We start from the raw sequence: 15,755 nt of genomic DNA on the forward strand, positions 1-15,755 counted from the left end.
CACTGAACTACCCAGCTTCCCCCATTTCTGTACATTCTTAAGAAACTATTTTTTTTAAGGATTCAACAGTAATGTAGCTCTTCCTCTTTATCCCACTGTAAAGGTGAAAATGAATGGTTGAACACTAATTTTATGAAATTATGTGGTCGCCAATATTTAATATATCTTGAGTCAGAAATTTATTTACAAATATTTACAAAATGGAGAGAAAACAATAAAGTAGAGAAATGTGAAGAGGTTAGAGATGTTATCTATCCTATCAACCTAAATGTTTTGCTCCGGGTCTGCTTAATCCAGGCACAAATTAATAAACTCTCAACCAGGAAGGCTGGTGGTGAGGAGCCATGAAGCCTCCTCCAATATAGAAGCTAGTCTCTTAGGAAACTAGGAAAGGAATCAGCCTTTCACTCACCCAACAAAGTAATCCAAGAGTCAGAGTCCAAGTTGATCCCAAGCTCCAAGTCCACAATCTAAGCTGCAGTCTCCAGTGAAGCTCCTTTGAAGACTCCTTCCAGTCAGAAGACTATCTCCAGAAGACAATCTCTTCAGTCTATCTTCTCAAAGAGAGTCTGTTCTGAGGGAGTTTGGGGCTTGCTTTTATGGTGACTTCTTGTCTCTGTCCCTCTTCACAGGGGCCAATCGCAGTTTCCAAATTATCTAGCACTGCACAGGGGGAAGTGTTTATAGGATCAACTTCTCACCTTCTGAAGGTTAAGTTCATATTTAAGGGTGTGAATTTTCTAAATCTCACCTTCTGGAGAGGTGAATGCTCATCAAAAGTGTTCACAGTTTCCTGTGAGGATGTGAATTCTCTAAGTGGTTTGTGAGCTCCTCCACCTAGTTCAAGCTTGTGTTGATTCAATTAAAAGTTAGACGAGGGAGAGTTAATCCTGTCTTTAGACTAATGTGCTACTATGTAGGGGTACTTAAGTTAGTGTTAACTCAAGATAGACAATAAAGAATTCTCTTACACACTACCACCTGCTAGAAATGACCATTTCAAGGTATAGTTTTTATGAGAATTCTGTTTTTCTCAAGTTCATTGCAGTATGATATTTGATTTTGCTACATTTTCCTTGACCTGGGTTAATTCCATTGTATAAAGGAAGAAGCTTGATATGTACATTGAGTCTTTAGTACAAATCTTCATAACAAAACAGGAAGAGAAAGACTTCATTTGCTGATGTGACTATATCTGATAATTATGAATTTTGGAAAAGAAAAAACTAGCTCATTTGAATATATTTTGCAATGCAGTGATTTTTTTTTTAATGACCCTGGTTGAATAAGTGAGCAAACTATAAGTTGCTACTATTAAGTGAACAGACTAAAGGCAGAAAATGTTTATTTCCTTTAGAATTTTACAAAACATTAATATTTTTTCACTCATTCACGTCTTGTTTTGATTTTTTTTCTTTGATTTACCTCTTGCCTTGACAGAGTCATGTCCAGAAGTTTTTATTAGTTGTGGCAGCAGTTTCTGTTCCTGTACTGTTCTTGGGGAAACCTCTTTACCTGCTTTGGCTACACAACGGAGGTCGATTATTTGGAATACACAGGGTATGTGGCTATTAGATTTTATCACTATATATGGTGCTTGCTACCTTCAAGTCATTTTTATTGCCTAGGAGTCTGGTGGAAATGTCCGGAAGGAGGCTGGTGATGGTCCAGAGCTTAGAAGAGTACTCTAAACTGTAGCCTTGACATAGATTTGGAAGCCATGTGTGTAAAGGTGGTAGTCAAAGATTAGAGTAATTGTGGTGTCCAGGGGAGAAAGTGAAACAAGATAATGAGGCAAAGGGTAGAGTCAGTGGGGAACAATCACATTTAAAGGCATTGTTTAGAAGGCAAGAGCCAGAGAAGACAGCATCTTGGGAGGGGAGTGCTGGGTAGCAGTGCCAAGAATTTCAGAGAAGTTGGGAAAGATGAGGTGTGAGGAGTAAAAAAACAAAAACAAAACTACATTGGTTTTTGCAATAAGAAGATGATCAGTGCCATAGTTTTGGACTTGTGCCAGTGACTTTATCAATCAGCTGGTCTGAATTAGGAAACATGCCCAGAGGAGTGAAGTCATTTGTCCAAATTTCCAAAGTAACTGGGCGGGAGTCATTGTATAGCAGTGAAGAAATGCATCTTGTGTCTCCATGGTGTTCTATTTCTGGCTAAAGACTTCATAACCCCTACAAATACTTTCTAGATTATTTCTAGCAGTATAATTTGTTCTCAAGTCTATTAGTTGGCATCACCAAAAGGGAGGAGTAGTTTTCAGGCTTGTCAGTGTTGCCTTGAATTGATTCACTATCCCACATCTCTCCTTGTCTCTTTCCCTCCTACCTACAACCATGTCTCATCCTCAAAAATCCCTTCCTCTCTGTTGTCTCATAGCCCTTTTCTTTTTGTGGCTAAACTCCTTAAAGACGCCAATCAGTTGAGATTATAAAACATATATTTTGTAACAACCCAGTGTCCCTGGTTTTGTGATTTGTGGATATTGGTTCTTCTCAGACTGAGCAGCACTGTGGTCCTTCAGGGTTCAGCTCTACCTGATTGGAATGAGCCTCAAAAATGCACTGATCCTTTTTCTCCCTTGCCTCTTTGTTTTTCCTTTGAAGTCTTTCTGTTCTTTCAAGATCTAATGAAATCCAGATAATTTGGGAGATTAGAAAGGCATCATTGCCCCATCTTACCCTTCTCTTTCCCCTGGTGGGAAAGACCTACCTTGATCTTACAACAATTCTATGAGCTTGGTGCTCTTATTTTCTCTATTCATAGTTGTGATGGAACTGAAGCAGCAACGGTTAAGTGACTTGCTCAGGGTTGCACCAATATTAAAGTGACTGAGGTTAGATTTGAACCTCAGTCTTCCTGACTTCAGGCTTAGTATGAACTACCTAGATATCTCTGACAAAACTTCCCAGTGATTTAGAGCTGTCCAGAAATGGGGCTGACTTCCTTTAGTGGTAGTGGAACAGAAGAGACTAGATGACTGCTTTTTTGGTATAGAAGAGGTTGGATTAGAGGCCCTCTGGGGCCCTAAGGGGAGACCTGGTGGGCCTGGGGGGTTCTGATTCTGAGATTCTATGACATTTTTCTTTATTCTTGGCTCTCCTTTTTCTTTTTATATTTTTTAATGATTCTTTTAAACTGACCAAGTGCTGAATTGTTCCTTCAGGGGATCATAAGGATCGTGACCTTTTTTCTTATTGACACTAAAAAATGGAGTTTTTTTTTCTTTTGTTAGAGTGGTTACACACTGATTCGTAAAGACAGTGAAGAAGATGTTTCTTTGCTGGGATCTCAAAATGTGGAAGAGGGAATTAGCCATTTGGAAGTTGAAGGACGTAAGGATGAAGAAGAGGTAATCTTTAGCTAGTTTGTATAATTTGCCTTTCTACTTATGTAAGCTTCACAATGATGAAGATAAAAGTGATTATTTAGTTCTCTGTAGTAGAACATGTATTCTTTCAGCAATGTATGGTAATCAAATCAATTTTCTAAGAATTACAGAATTTTTATGATCTTAAAACCTTTCTTTTCTGCTAATATTATAATGAACCTGTAGCCAAGTACTAGCCATGCTTTTTTTGTGGTATGTTCTCTCAAATGCATATCCCAATGGGTCCTTTCTACCTGTAGTTTGAATTATGGCCTTGGCAATGAACTCTTCTGTCTGTCATCTAAGGATTAGCCTGGTTAAGGGTGGAGGCTCATTATGAAAGGCTTGGCCAATAGCTGGTGAATTTTTTTCCAATTATAGCAGCTAGCTTTGTGCAGTGGCAGTATGTGAGGTTTATCTGAGGTGCAATTATTTATTTAATTGAAAACTTTTCCCAACTATAGCAGCTAATGTAGATCATCACCTATTAGGGTGTAGAGGGGTTGGAATCTATATATATTCTTGAATTATTCAAGTGTTTTTTGTAATGTGTTATTAAAAGTTTTAATATTAAGTGGGCTCCTTGATCTAGTAATGAGCCGTTTCTTTCAGAAGATGTACTGTCCTCTGATTTTCTCAGAAATGTGTTATTTTATAATTGGTGAAAAAATGTTTCAAATAACTCATTTAATAATTATCCTGAAATTTATTATTTTTAAAATTGCTAATTCATCGAGTACCGAAGGTTCTCTTTTACTATTTATTTAAAAAAAAGTAAAATATTTTCAGCTTAATTTTGAAAATAGCATAAATCTAGAAGTCTTAAACTTTTTGTGTTATATACACTTTTGGCAGTTTGGAGAAGCCTGTGGACTCTTTGGGAAAAAAATACATAGTATGACAGGAAACCAATTACATTGAAATAGTAATCAAAATATTAAGAAAATTAAGAAAAAAGTTCAGGGACAACATGTTAAGAATCTCTAGCATGAATTCTTGGCATGTGAAATGAGTTGATGTAAACTTTGATGAATGAACTTTTTGTATTTATATTCCATCTCTTCTAGTTTAATTTTGGAGAGATCTTTATGGCTCAAGCAATCCATGCGATTGAATATTGCCTTGGCTGCATCTCCAACACTGCGTCATACCTGAGGCTTTGGGCACTCAGTTTAGCTCATGCACGTAAGTCCTTAGCAGCTCTTAACCTTTTATTCCCATTTTAACTGTTGTGTTTGCTTTTATTGAATCTTGAGAAATAACTGCTCATCAAAGATGATTTGTCCCAATCAGAAGGAAAAATCAAAGCTGAATGCTTTTTTTTTATTACTTGGGATCTTCTATTGGTACATTTATCTCTGTGGCTGAGTGATTCTATACAACCAACCCAAATCTGCTAGCTAGCTGAATGAACAAAACCCAAGTTAATTGTGAAAAATCACTTCTTGTTTTTAGAGTTATCCGAGGTTCTGTGGGCAATGATAATGCGTGTGGGCCTCCGTGTTGACAAAGCTTATGGAGTCTTGCTGCTAATTCCTTTGGTTGCATTCTTTGCTGTTTTAACAATCTTCATTCTCTTGGTCATGGAAGGCCTTTCTGCATTTCTTCATGCTGTACGGCTGCATTGGTAAGTTTTCCCTTTAAATTTGGTTGTTTTTTGTCATTAGTTTTTTTAGGCATATATGATGAAAGAAAATAATAGTTATGCTAGTCACCATTAGTGTTTCCCCCCTTCATATCCTGTTATTCAAACCTAAGTCTAATTAAGTTTGTTTTTATGGTTAAACTCAAAGTTTACAACTTGGAATTAAACTAAGAGGAAAACTAGTTTTTCTCTTCTGAAAAATTACATAGTATAAATGTAAAAGTTGCTTAATTCTTTCATCTCTGTTTGATCATTTAGTCCTTCATTCTACCAGCATTTTTAGGAGCTTCTGAGCACATAGGTTAGGTGGTAGGGATAGAGTCAGAAATGAAACAGTCATGAGATTGATTGTGACTCGTAAGCGGATTTGCCTTAAAGGCATGTGAAAGTGCTTAAGAGGATTAATGAGACAATGCTGTGCACATATAAAGAGTGTTTAAATTTCATATCTCATGAGCACTCAGCAGTGTGGTGGGTGCTATAAATATGTAAATGCAAACATGCTCCTTCACTAAAATACTAGTAGTTTCTGTTACTTATTAGGCAGACTGGTAGTAATCTTTTTTTTTATATTATATATATGTATATGTGTGTGTGTGTGTATTTTTTTCCCATTTGAATAAGTTTATTAAGTCAATTTAGAACATTATTCCTTGGTTACAATAATCACATTATTTCCCTCCCTCCCCTCCACCTACTCTTCCTGAAGCCAATGCTCAATTTCATTGGGTATTACTTGTGTCCTTGATCAGAACCTATTTCCATGTTGTTGATGTTTGCACTAGGATGTTCATTTAGAGTCTACATCCCCAACTATATCCCTTTGACCTATGTATTCAAGCAGTTGTTTTTCTTTGGTGTTTTTACTCCCGCAGTGTTTCCTCTGGAAATGGATAGTGGGTTTCCTTGTAGGTTCCTCTGAGTTGTTCAGGATCATTGCATTGCCACTAATGGAGAAGTCCATTACATTCAACTGTACCACAGTGTATCACTCTCTGTGTATGTTCTGGTTCTGCTCCTTTCACTCTGCATCACTTCCTGGAGGTCTTTCCAGTTCACATGGAATTCCTCCAGTTCATTATTCCTTTGAGCACAATAGTATTCCATCACCAACAGATATCACAGTTTGTTCAGCCATTCCCTAGTTGAAGGGCATCCCCTCATTTTCCAATTTTTTGCCACCACAAAGAGCGTAGATATGAATATTCTTGTACAGGTCTTTTTCCTTATTATCTCTTTGGGGTAGACCTACTAGTTTTTAAAAGAAACATTGTTATTATTTCCCAAATGCTCTTCTCCCCAAAGCACCTTCCTGTAAAACCTTCTTTTCCCTAGTTGCAGCACAGAGCTGGCCTAACAGAGGGTAGGCAGCCCTTTTGGGTACCCCCTGCCCTGTGCACATGAGGGCCTGACTGACTCATACCACCAGGGGTAAAAGACTGGTTCTTATATCAGTCTGAACTTTGATGCTTTATGGGTTGTTTGTTTTAAAAGTTGTGACTTTGCTATGTACAGATGATTGCCTCCTTCTGTCACCTGATTAGAGCTTGTCTTCTTGGATTAATGGCTCATTTCTTTTATCTTTGCAGGGTGGAATTTCAGAACAAGTTCTACATTGGTTCAGGCACCAAATTTGCTCCTTTCTCATTTAAACTTCTCTCGTCACAGTATAATAAAGATGACATGGCATAATTCAGTTGCTGTAACCATGTGCTCTCAGCGTTATGGTGAATTATCATGTTATTAAATTTCACTGATGTAGAATTGATGATAGAAACATGTTCCCCTCTCTCCCCATTGCCTTATATGATACAGCCAAATAATTCTGTCATTTAGACAGCTGCCTCATGTTGGATGATGTTTTGTAAAGCTTCTCTGTCTTAGAGATTCATATTTCTGTTGACTGTTTTCATGATGATAAAGTATAAGTTAATTGTTATAGTTTATGTTAATGCATATTCTAGAAAAATAGTTGTTACTTTTTGGTTGGGTTGGAGGGAGGTTCACTTCTTATGACTGAAGTTGTCTTAATAGTCTTTATTTCTGTTCATCTGAAAAATATAAAGCCACACGCTTACTACAGTTAACCAGTTTATACAATTTTGGAACAGCTGAAATGAAGAATTAAAAAAAAACAACTCCCAAAACTTTAAATAGAGATTGCAAAATGATTAGCAATGTTAGTGTTTGGTTTTTGCCATTTTAAATGTGACAAAATGTTTGCTCTCACAATAGCTGTGATATTACTGACAAGCCAAGTTTTTCCCTACATATTCTTCAGTGTTTTAATTGGGGGAAAATGGGATAAAATTGCATCCAGCAAATAGTTTGTTCCATTGCTTAAAAACTGGTAAAGGATTTTAATCTTTTTCTTCTTACATAAATTCTTGATGATGACTGCACGCTGTGAGAGTTACGCCATAGGGCTGAGCCTTAATGCCAAGTATGGAATTAGAAGCTATTGTGCATATTGAACTGCAATGACCAGTTTTTGTCTGATGTTACTCAACCAAAGTTGTTTATATTGAGTGAAGTAAAGGTACAAAGTAATCTTTTGTATATTTTTATAACAAAATGTGTATTAAAATATTTTACCACTAATAGAGATAACATCTGTGCCATGGAAGCATCATAATTATATTTTTTCCTTTCAGATTACTTCTGAATAAAAATCTAATTCCCACTTAGATTTAGTATTTTACGTTGATTTTCAAATTCTGTTTAGATTCATTTTAAACTAACCTTTAGTAGGCTCTTGATTTGTGATCCTTAATGTGAATTCAACTTATTCATCCCTTCATTGTTTTAGCTCTGAATGAACATTTCTCCCTTTTCCATTGAAAACTGTACAGATTTTTTGTATGGATTTTTGTTTGAATTTCATTTTTACACTGTTTGAATGTTCTAGATCATGACTTTTCAAATTAGTCATCTGGAATGTATACACTTTCTTAAAATTTAGGAAATTTTGATTTTTGTATTAAATCCCTAAAGTCTTACTACAGTGCCTCCTTGTGGCATGTAGGTGGCCTTGGGTTTTTGAAGGCCTTGATAAGTGGAGTCTGGATTCCAAACACCTAGTCCTAGACAATATGGCTTGTCACTTGCAGACCAGTCCATCTGAGAGAGAGAGAGAGAGAGAGAGAGAGAGAGAGAGAGAGAGAGAGAGAGAGAGAGAGAGAGAGAGAGAGAGAGAGAGAGAGGAGAGAGAGAGAGAGAGAGAGAGAGAGAGAGAGAGAGAGAGAGAGAGAGAGAGAGAGAGAGAGAGAGAGAGAGAGAGAGAGAGAGAGAGAGACTGTGTTTGAGAGAGAGACAGAGAGAAAAAGACTTCTGATAAATATTTTTGGCCACTTCAAGTTAGTTGTGATCTATTTCAGTGGAGGGAATAATCGTGTGGCTGAAACAGCAGGTCCTTGAAATTATCCCAGTGCCAAATTGTATAATTATAAATAACATCAAAATTGGCAAATTTGTTATTGATACCTCTTGAAGCTCTAGATTTGTGATCCTGCTGGAATGTACTACCCAGTATAGTGTCAGTTTCTTGGGCTAAGGTTATGTACTCAAAAAGTTTTCAGGAAAGAGTATTCCATAGTAGTGGGATGACAGGTGGATATTGGAAAATGCAGTATTTTTTGACCAATAACTTTGACCCATTAAAAACCGTAAGAAATAATTCTGATGTAACAATCTGATGGAAAGTTATCCAATCTAAAAAGATGTGTTTTCTAGCATTTCTTGTCTAATATTCTGAAACAGCAAATGCTGAATACAGTTCAAATTCCAGATTTGGTCATAGCCAAGTTCTTCCTAGAAAGTTGTCATTTCAGATGCCTTAATTGTTTAGGGTCTTAAGATCCAGGAAATAGATTTTATGATTTGACGAGTTCTTGCCATGTGGCCAGAAAGGTAGCTCTCTCTCTGTTATTTAAGCTGTTTGATAGTGTTATAATCATTTTAGTTATAATATGTAAACTTTGTCTATGTGATGATGAATGTGAAAAATGATGAGCCAGCTAGATGATTCTAAATACCTGGAAGTTTGGCCTCATGTAGACCAGTGGTGTCAAACTCAAATAGAAACTGATCTCTCATAAATGCATATTGACTTAGGAAACCTATAGTTAAACGTTATCTATGTTTTATTTTTATTTATTTTATCAATCACTTCCCATTTCCATGTTAATCCGGTTTGTACAACACTGGGCTGCTTTGCTAGTTTGTTATCTTAGATGTAGACAAAACATCTCAATTTTTGAGGAATCTAATCTAAAAATTCTAAGACATTCTTCAGAGAAAGTAATCAGAAAATAGAAATTTACTGCAATCAGTCAGAAAGCCAGACCTGGACAGCTACATTGGCAAAATCAGGTGGTTCATTCAGAGGGTTAAAGGGGACTAAGGAGGTAGGTATAAGAGACTGAGTTGTTGGATCTCTATTTTATATTTCTAATCGCTTCAAGTTTGAATAAATGCCATTTGGTCTTAATTTCTAGGAGTATTTGTGACATTACTCCAGTCTCTCCTTTAGGTATAGTGAGCTACAAAGGCTAAAATAAGATGTTAATAATGACATGTGTATGTATACTCCTATATGTATAAATACATGCATATCTCACACACACAACACACATGACCTAGGGATAGGGAATGGACCTGCAAGTCCTTAAGGAATATTGAGGTGAGGAAACTCTACCAATACAGATTGGCACCTTTTCTGCAACTTGTCATTTTAGGGAGGTGCCTGAAATACTGAGATGTCATATCAGTACATATCCAAGGTAGGACTCAACCCAGGTCTCCTGGCTTTGAGGCCAGCTTTCTGTCCACTACACCAGGCTGCCTCTCATGTATGAAGTTTAACTATTTCATTATTCATTATGCCTGACTTGTTTTGAATCTAAATAAGTATGCATTAAACAAATACTAATTTCTCAGATTCTAGTCTATTTTAAAATAATAAATTGTTCTAGTTTGCATGCCTAGCTGTTGGCACTGAAGTTAATGCTAGGAATGAGGCACACTTTTGGTACCGAGACTTAAGACAAAGGTATTCAGTAGACACATCGGGCCATTGGAGGTTACTGTGTGCTTAGAAATCTTTAAAGGCGTAGAGGGCAGTTGTATCTTGACTGTAAACTCCAAAGAAAAGGCTAGAGTTCTTGGAAGACATCTTAGTGACTCAAACAAAAGCTGGGTGAGGGCGAATTCAGCCGGAGCACTCCTTAATATGGGCAGTAATTATAAAGTTGCATCTTCTTGTCAGTATTTGGATGTTAAACATGATTTTATTCAACAAAAATAAATATTTTTTTAAAATATGGGTGTATTACTTTGTTGTATCCTGGCGTATTGGAAAGTAAAAACTCTTGGCCTCTTAGAGAGAAAAAAGTAACCAAACATTTACTGGAGGTGAATTTGTGAGAAGGCTTGAGGGCCTCATAGCTATCACCTCTGAATTTCCTGCCTCTCTTTGGGAGTGTATGGAGGGGGCTCTAAAGCTGCATGAACAAAGATGAATTATCTGTTGTGTGTGAGGTTCTGAGCTGGCCTCTGGGGCTGTGAGGGAGGTGGGACATAAAGATGACAAAGGCACAGTCTCAAAGAGTTCGGTGTTTGACTGGGATGAGAAGCCAATCCAGGAAAATATTGTACTAAGTATTACTTGATAAATACACATTAGTGTTACTTGGTACTATGCAATGTCCATAGAGGGAAGATTGCTTCCTACTGGGAAACACAGGAAGGGAGATTGAGCCGGGTTTGATAGGATTGGGAGGAGCTCATTTGGGTCCAGGAGTTCAGAAATGTAGATTGAAAAGCCAGATCTTTATTCTGTTTGCTACTCCTTCCCTAGCTGAGATAGCCCTTCTTTGGTGATTTGTTTTTAACCTTTCTGTCTTAGAATTGATACTAAGTATTGGTTCTAAAGCAGAACAGCAGACAACGCTAGGCAATAGGGTTTAAGTGACTTCCCCAGGGTCACACAGCTAGAAAGTGTCTTGAGGTTGAGTTTGAACCCAGAACCTCACATTTCCAGACCTGGTGCTCTATGCACTGAGCCACCTAGCTACCCTCTGCAGGGTAGGGGGGGGCCTTTTGGGTTATTTTTGAGGCGAGTTTAGGGGCTTGGGGGAAAGGATTTTTAGTCCACAGTGGGTGAACAGTGATTTGCTATACAGAAACACATAGCTCATGCATCATTCAAAAATGTATTAAATCTCTGCTAGGTTCCAAGAGTACAAAGACAGTGAAAACATTCCTACCCTCAAGGAGCTTACATTCCAAGGTGAGACAACATGTAAATGCTTTCTCTCTATAGAACATGAAATAAATACCAAATGTTTTTGGGTGGAGGGCGCTTGCAGCTGAGGGTGATCTGGAAAGCCCATGTATGAGAAGGTGCTCGAGCTGGGTTTTGAAAGGGAACAAAGGATTCCAAGAGGTGGAGGACATGAGGGATTCTAGCAGAGGGAGTGCATTCCAGACAGGGAGTAGCCAGCGCAAAGGCCTAAAGCTGAGAGGAACAGCAAAAAGCTCAGTTTGACCGAACCCTCCCCTGTGGAAAGAGGAGGAATAAATAACTTGGCTATAAAGGTATTTTTGGGCCTGGCTCTGGAGCCTAACTGAGGAGTTTAAATTTCATCCTAGAGGCCATAGGGAGTATTTTAGTAGAGTAATAACATGGCCACATTTTATTTAATTACATTAGCAACTGTGGACAACAGGCAGAGAGGGAAGCTTGGAGCAGGGAGATTGAGAACCAGTTATTGTATTAGTTTTGGGGAGAGGTGATGAGGGCCTGAAGGAGTGTGGTGGCCATGTCACAGAGAAGAAAGGGGGCTTATGTGTAGGGACAAATGATGAGATTTAGCAACTCTGATCATGTGAGACAAAGGAGAAGTTGAAGATTACACTAAGACTGGGAATCTGGATGCTGAGGTCCTAGACAGAAATTGGGAGATTCAGGAGAGGCTGGAAGAGTTCTTTTTTGGCCAGGCTGAGTTTGAGATGCTGGTGGGTTAAGGTTGGACAAAATGACCTCTAAAGTTCTTTTCAACTCTTAAGATTCTATGATTCTAGGGTAGAAATAAATGCTATTACTTATTAAGCACCTACAATACGGTAAGTACTGCTACATGCAAAGAAAGGGAAAATAGTCTTTACTGTCAAGGAGCTCGCATACAAATGGGAGACATAATTTGCAGGCAACCATACAGAGAAGAAGATAGTCTCTGATAGTCTCTGAGAGAAGACCTGGGAAGGGGGTCCTAGGAAAGGGTTCTTGCAGAAGGTGGGATTTTAGCTGTGAGTTGGAGGAAGCAGGAAAGTCAGGACGTGAAGATGAGAAGGGAGAGCATTTCTAAAATGGGGGACAGATAGTGAAAAGACAGAGTCAAATATAGAGTTGTGGAGGAAGTGTAAGAAGACTGGAAAGCCAGGAGAGGGCCAAATGATGAAGAGCTTTTAAAAGATAGATTTTGTATTTGATCCTGGAGGCCATAGGGAGCCACTGCTATTATTGAATAGAAGAAATAACATGATCAGGTCTGTGACTTAGAAAGACTGCCCCATGGATTGAATGAGGAGAAAGTTGAGGCTATTGCAGTAGTCCAGACATGAGGTGATGAGAGCTCCATCTTCCATCACAGTGGTGGAAGTAATCAGAAGGGAATGTTGAGAGCTGTTGCAAAGTAGAATCAACAGAGTATGGGAGATGGGAGGAGGTCTGAGAAAAGAATCAACGATGACACCCATGTTGAAAGCTTGGGTGCCTGGGGAGATGGTGGTGCTTTCAACAATGTGAGATGTGGAACTGGATGATTAGACCTGAGAATGATCTGTTGGAGATAATTGAATCCATAGGAGCTGATGGGGTCATCAAGGTAGTATAGAGGGAGAAGAGGAGTGTCTGAACAAAGCCACAGTTTTTAGGCAGGACCTAACTGGATGAAGATACATTAAAGGCAGACAGGAATGGTCAGACAAGTAGGGAGAAAACCAGGAGAGGATAATGTCACTACAACCCACAAAGCAAATCTAGACATTTAATTCTCTGCAGTGTAGGATAGAGGGCAGTTGTCAGTTATAATCAAAAGTGATGAGTTTGTAGCCAGAAGACAGGTCTGAAATTTGGTTCTCACCTGTGTGACCTTGTGGGCTAAGTCACTCTATCCTTCAGGCCTCTGATTCCTTCCCTGTTAATGAGAAGGTTGGACTAGATGACCTCTGGGGCCCCATCCTTAAATCCTACAGGGATGTTAATAAGAGCAAACATTATTATGCTCCTATTCTGTGCCCTTTGTGGCTAAACTGTGAGAAGGCTGCCTATAATCAGAGATTGTCATTTGCTCTCCTCTCACTCTCAATCTCCTACAATCTAAATTACCAATGACCTCTCTCTTTTTAAAATCCTCTTCCATCTTAGAATCAATACTAAGTATTGGTTCCAAGGCTGAAGAATGGTAAGGGTGAGGCAACTGGGGTTAAGTGACTTGCCCAGGTCACCCAGCTAGGAATTATCTGAGTTGTTTTGACCCCAGGGCTTCCCATCTCTGGGTCTGGCTCCCAATCCACTGGGTTACCTAGCTGCTTCACAATGACCTCTTAATTGTCATTCAATCACTTTTTCTCAATCCTCATTCTCTACCTTTATGCTGCCATTTATACAGCTGGTCATCTTCTGGACACACTCTTCTCTAGATTTTTGGAACATTACTCCTCCCTCTCAGTCTCCTTTGTTGGATCCTCATGCCCCTTAACCATGAGTGTCCCACAGGGTCCTTTTCTCAGTACTATTTTACTTGATCTTATGAACCCTTGTAGATTTAATTATCTCTATTCCTATGATTCTCACATCACATTTCCAGCTGCCTACTAGACATCTCAAATTGGGTGTCCTATGGACATCTTAAACTTAACATGTTCCAAACTGAACTTAATATCTTTTCCCACTAAACGTTCTTCCTCCTCATTTCCCTATTCCTGCTCCCAAGTTGTCATCTTCCATCCTCATTGTCACTTACCTCTCACACCTAATTTATTGTCAAGATCTGTCAATTTTACCATTATAACATCTCTCAAATTCTCCCCCCTCTTTCCTCTGACAATGTTGCAGGCTCTCATCCCATCTGGATTATTAATTTTTTTAAATGAAAAATTTCATTGAATTAATTTAGAATATTTTTCCATGGTTACATGATTCATATTCTTTCTCTCCCTTCCTCTCACCCTCCCTCCAGTAGCCAATGAGTAGTTCCACTGGGTTTTACATGTGTCATTGATCAGGAACTATTTCCATATTATTGATAATTGCACGAGGTTGATCACTTAGAGTCTACATCCCCAATCATATCTCCATTGAACTACATGATCAAGCAGTTGTTTTTCTTCTGTGTTTCCACTCCCACAGTTTTTCCTCTGGATGTGGAGAGCATCTTTCTCACAAGTCCCTCAGAATTGTCCTGGATCATTGCATTGCAGCTAGTAGAGAAGCCCATTACATTTGATTGTGCCACAGTGTATCAGTCTCTGTGTATAATGTTCTCCTGGTTCTGCTCCTCTCATTCTGCATCACTTCCTGGAGGTCGTTCCAGTTCACATGGAATCCCTCCAGGTCATTATTCCTTTTAGCACAATAGTATTCCATCACCAGCAGATACCACAATTTGTTCAGTCATTCCCCAATTGAAGGGCATCCCTTTATTTTCCAATTTTTTTTGCCACCACAAAGAGTGCAGCTATGAATATTCTTGTACAAATCTTTTTCCTAATAATCTCTCTGGGGTATAAACCCAGCAGTTCCATTTGGATTATTACAAGGGTTTCTGATGGGACTGCCGCAAGTCTCTCTTCACTCTGGTCTATCTGCCATTTCAGTCACTCAAGTGACTTTCCTGCTCATGAAATCCTCCTATTCAGTACATTCCAGTGGCCCTCTCACCTCCAAGGATCAAATAAGAAATCCTCCAGCATTCCATTCAAAGCCCTTCAGAACCAAGCATTGCTACCCCTATGACCCCCCCCCCCCCCATCTTTCCAGTCTTCTTATATTTTAGCCCAGGCCCCCTGAACTCTTAGGCCCAGTTCCACTGCCCTCTCCAGACATTCATCCTGGCCCTCCCATGCCTGGAATGTTCTCCCTCCTCATCTCTGCCTCCTAGCCTCTCTGGCTTCTTTTAAGTTCCAGCCAAAATCTTCCTTTCTACGGAAAGCCTTCCCCAAACCCTCAATTCTAGTGCCTCATTTCCTAGTTTTCCTGTGCACAACCTATTTATTTCCTTGTTGTCTCCCTCTTTAGACTTTGGAGAATATGCTTTTTAAGGTTCTCTTTTCCGGATGGCTTAGTTCAACATTATACGGACACACAGACACTCCAAATGTACCCACAAAGCAAATCTGGACACTTCATTCCATTCCATTTCTTTGAGAGCAGGAGCTGCCTTTGGCCCGTTTCCGCGCCCTCAGCTCTGGCACTTAAGTGTGAGTTGCCTGACAAAGTGGTAGGCATTGCACTCCTAGTGTATTGGGATAGCAGCAGCACTGCGGGCTGGAGGGAGGTACAAAGGGTATAACCTGTCTCTCACGGGAGGTACAAAGGGTATAACCTGTCTCTCACGGGCCAGAATGGAAAGACCAGAGTTGGGCGACTTCGAGAGGCTTTAAAACACGACCAGGCAACGACGCCTCGTCAAAGAGGAGGCACTCTACTAATGGTCCGAAATGACATGTCTC

At 39.1% G+C, this 15,755-nt stretch overlaps 1 protein-coding gene across 1 annotated transcript in view; it reads left to right on the plus strand.

Annotated features, from left to right (window-relative positions):
- Positions 1–10,342, plus strand: part of ATP6V0A2 (ATPase H+ transporting V0 subunit a2) — a 41,349-nt gene extending 31,007 nt beyond the window's left edge. The window contains exons 16-20 of the mRNA XM_056821890.1: positions 1,441–1,560; positions 3,242–3,358; positions 4,444–4,561; positions 4,832–5,003; positions 6,611–10,342. Coding sequence (XP_056677868.1) covers positions 1,441–1,560; positions 3,242–3,358; positions 4,444–4,561; positions 4,832–5,003; positions 6,611–6,713 — 630 coding nt within the window. The 3' untranslated portion in view covers positions 6,714–10,342. The remainder of the gene's footprint in view (positions 1–1,440; positions 1,561–3,241; positions 3,359–4,443; positions 4,562–4,831; positions 5,004–6,610) is intronic.
- Positions 10,343–15,755: the final 5,413 nt, after the last annotated feature.

This window comes from Monodelphis domestica, chromosome 3 (assembly GCF_027887165.1).
Source record: "Monodelphis domestica isolate mMonDom1 chromosome 3, mMonDom1.pri, whole genome shotgun sequence".
NCBI classification, from domain to species: Eukaryota; Metazoa; Chordata; class Mammalia; order Didelphimorphia; family Didelphidae; genus Monodelphis; species Monodelphis domestica.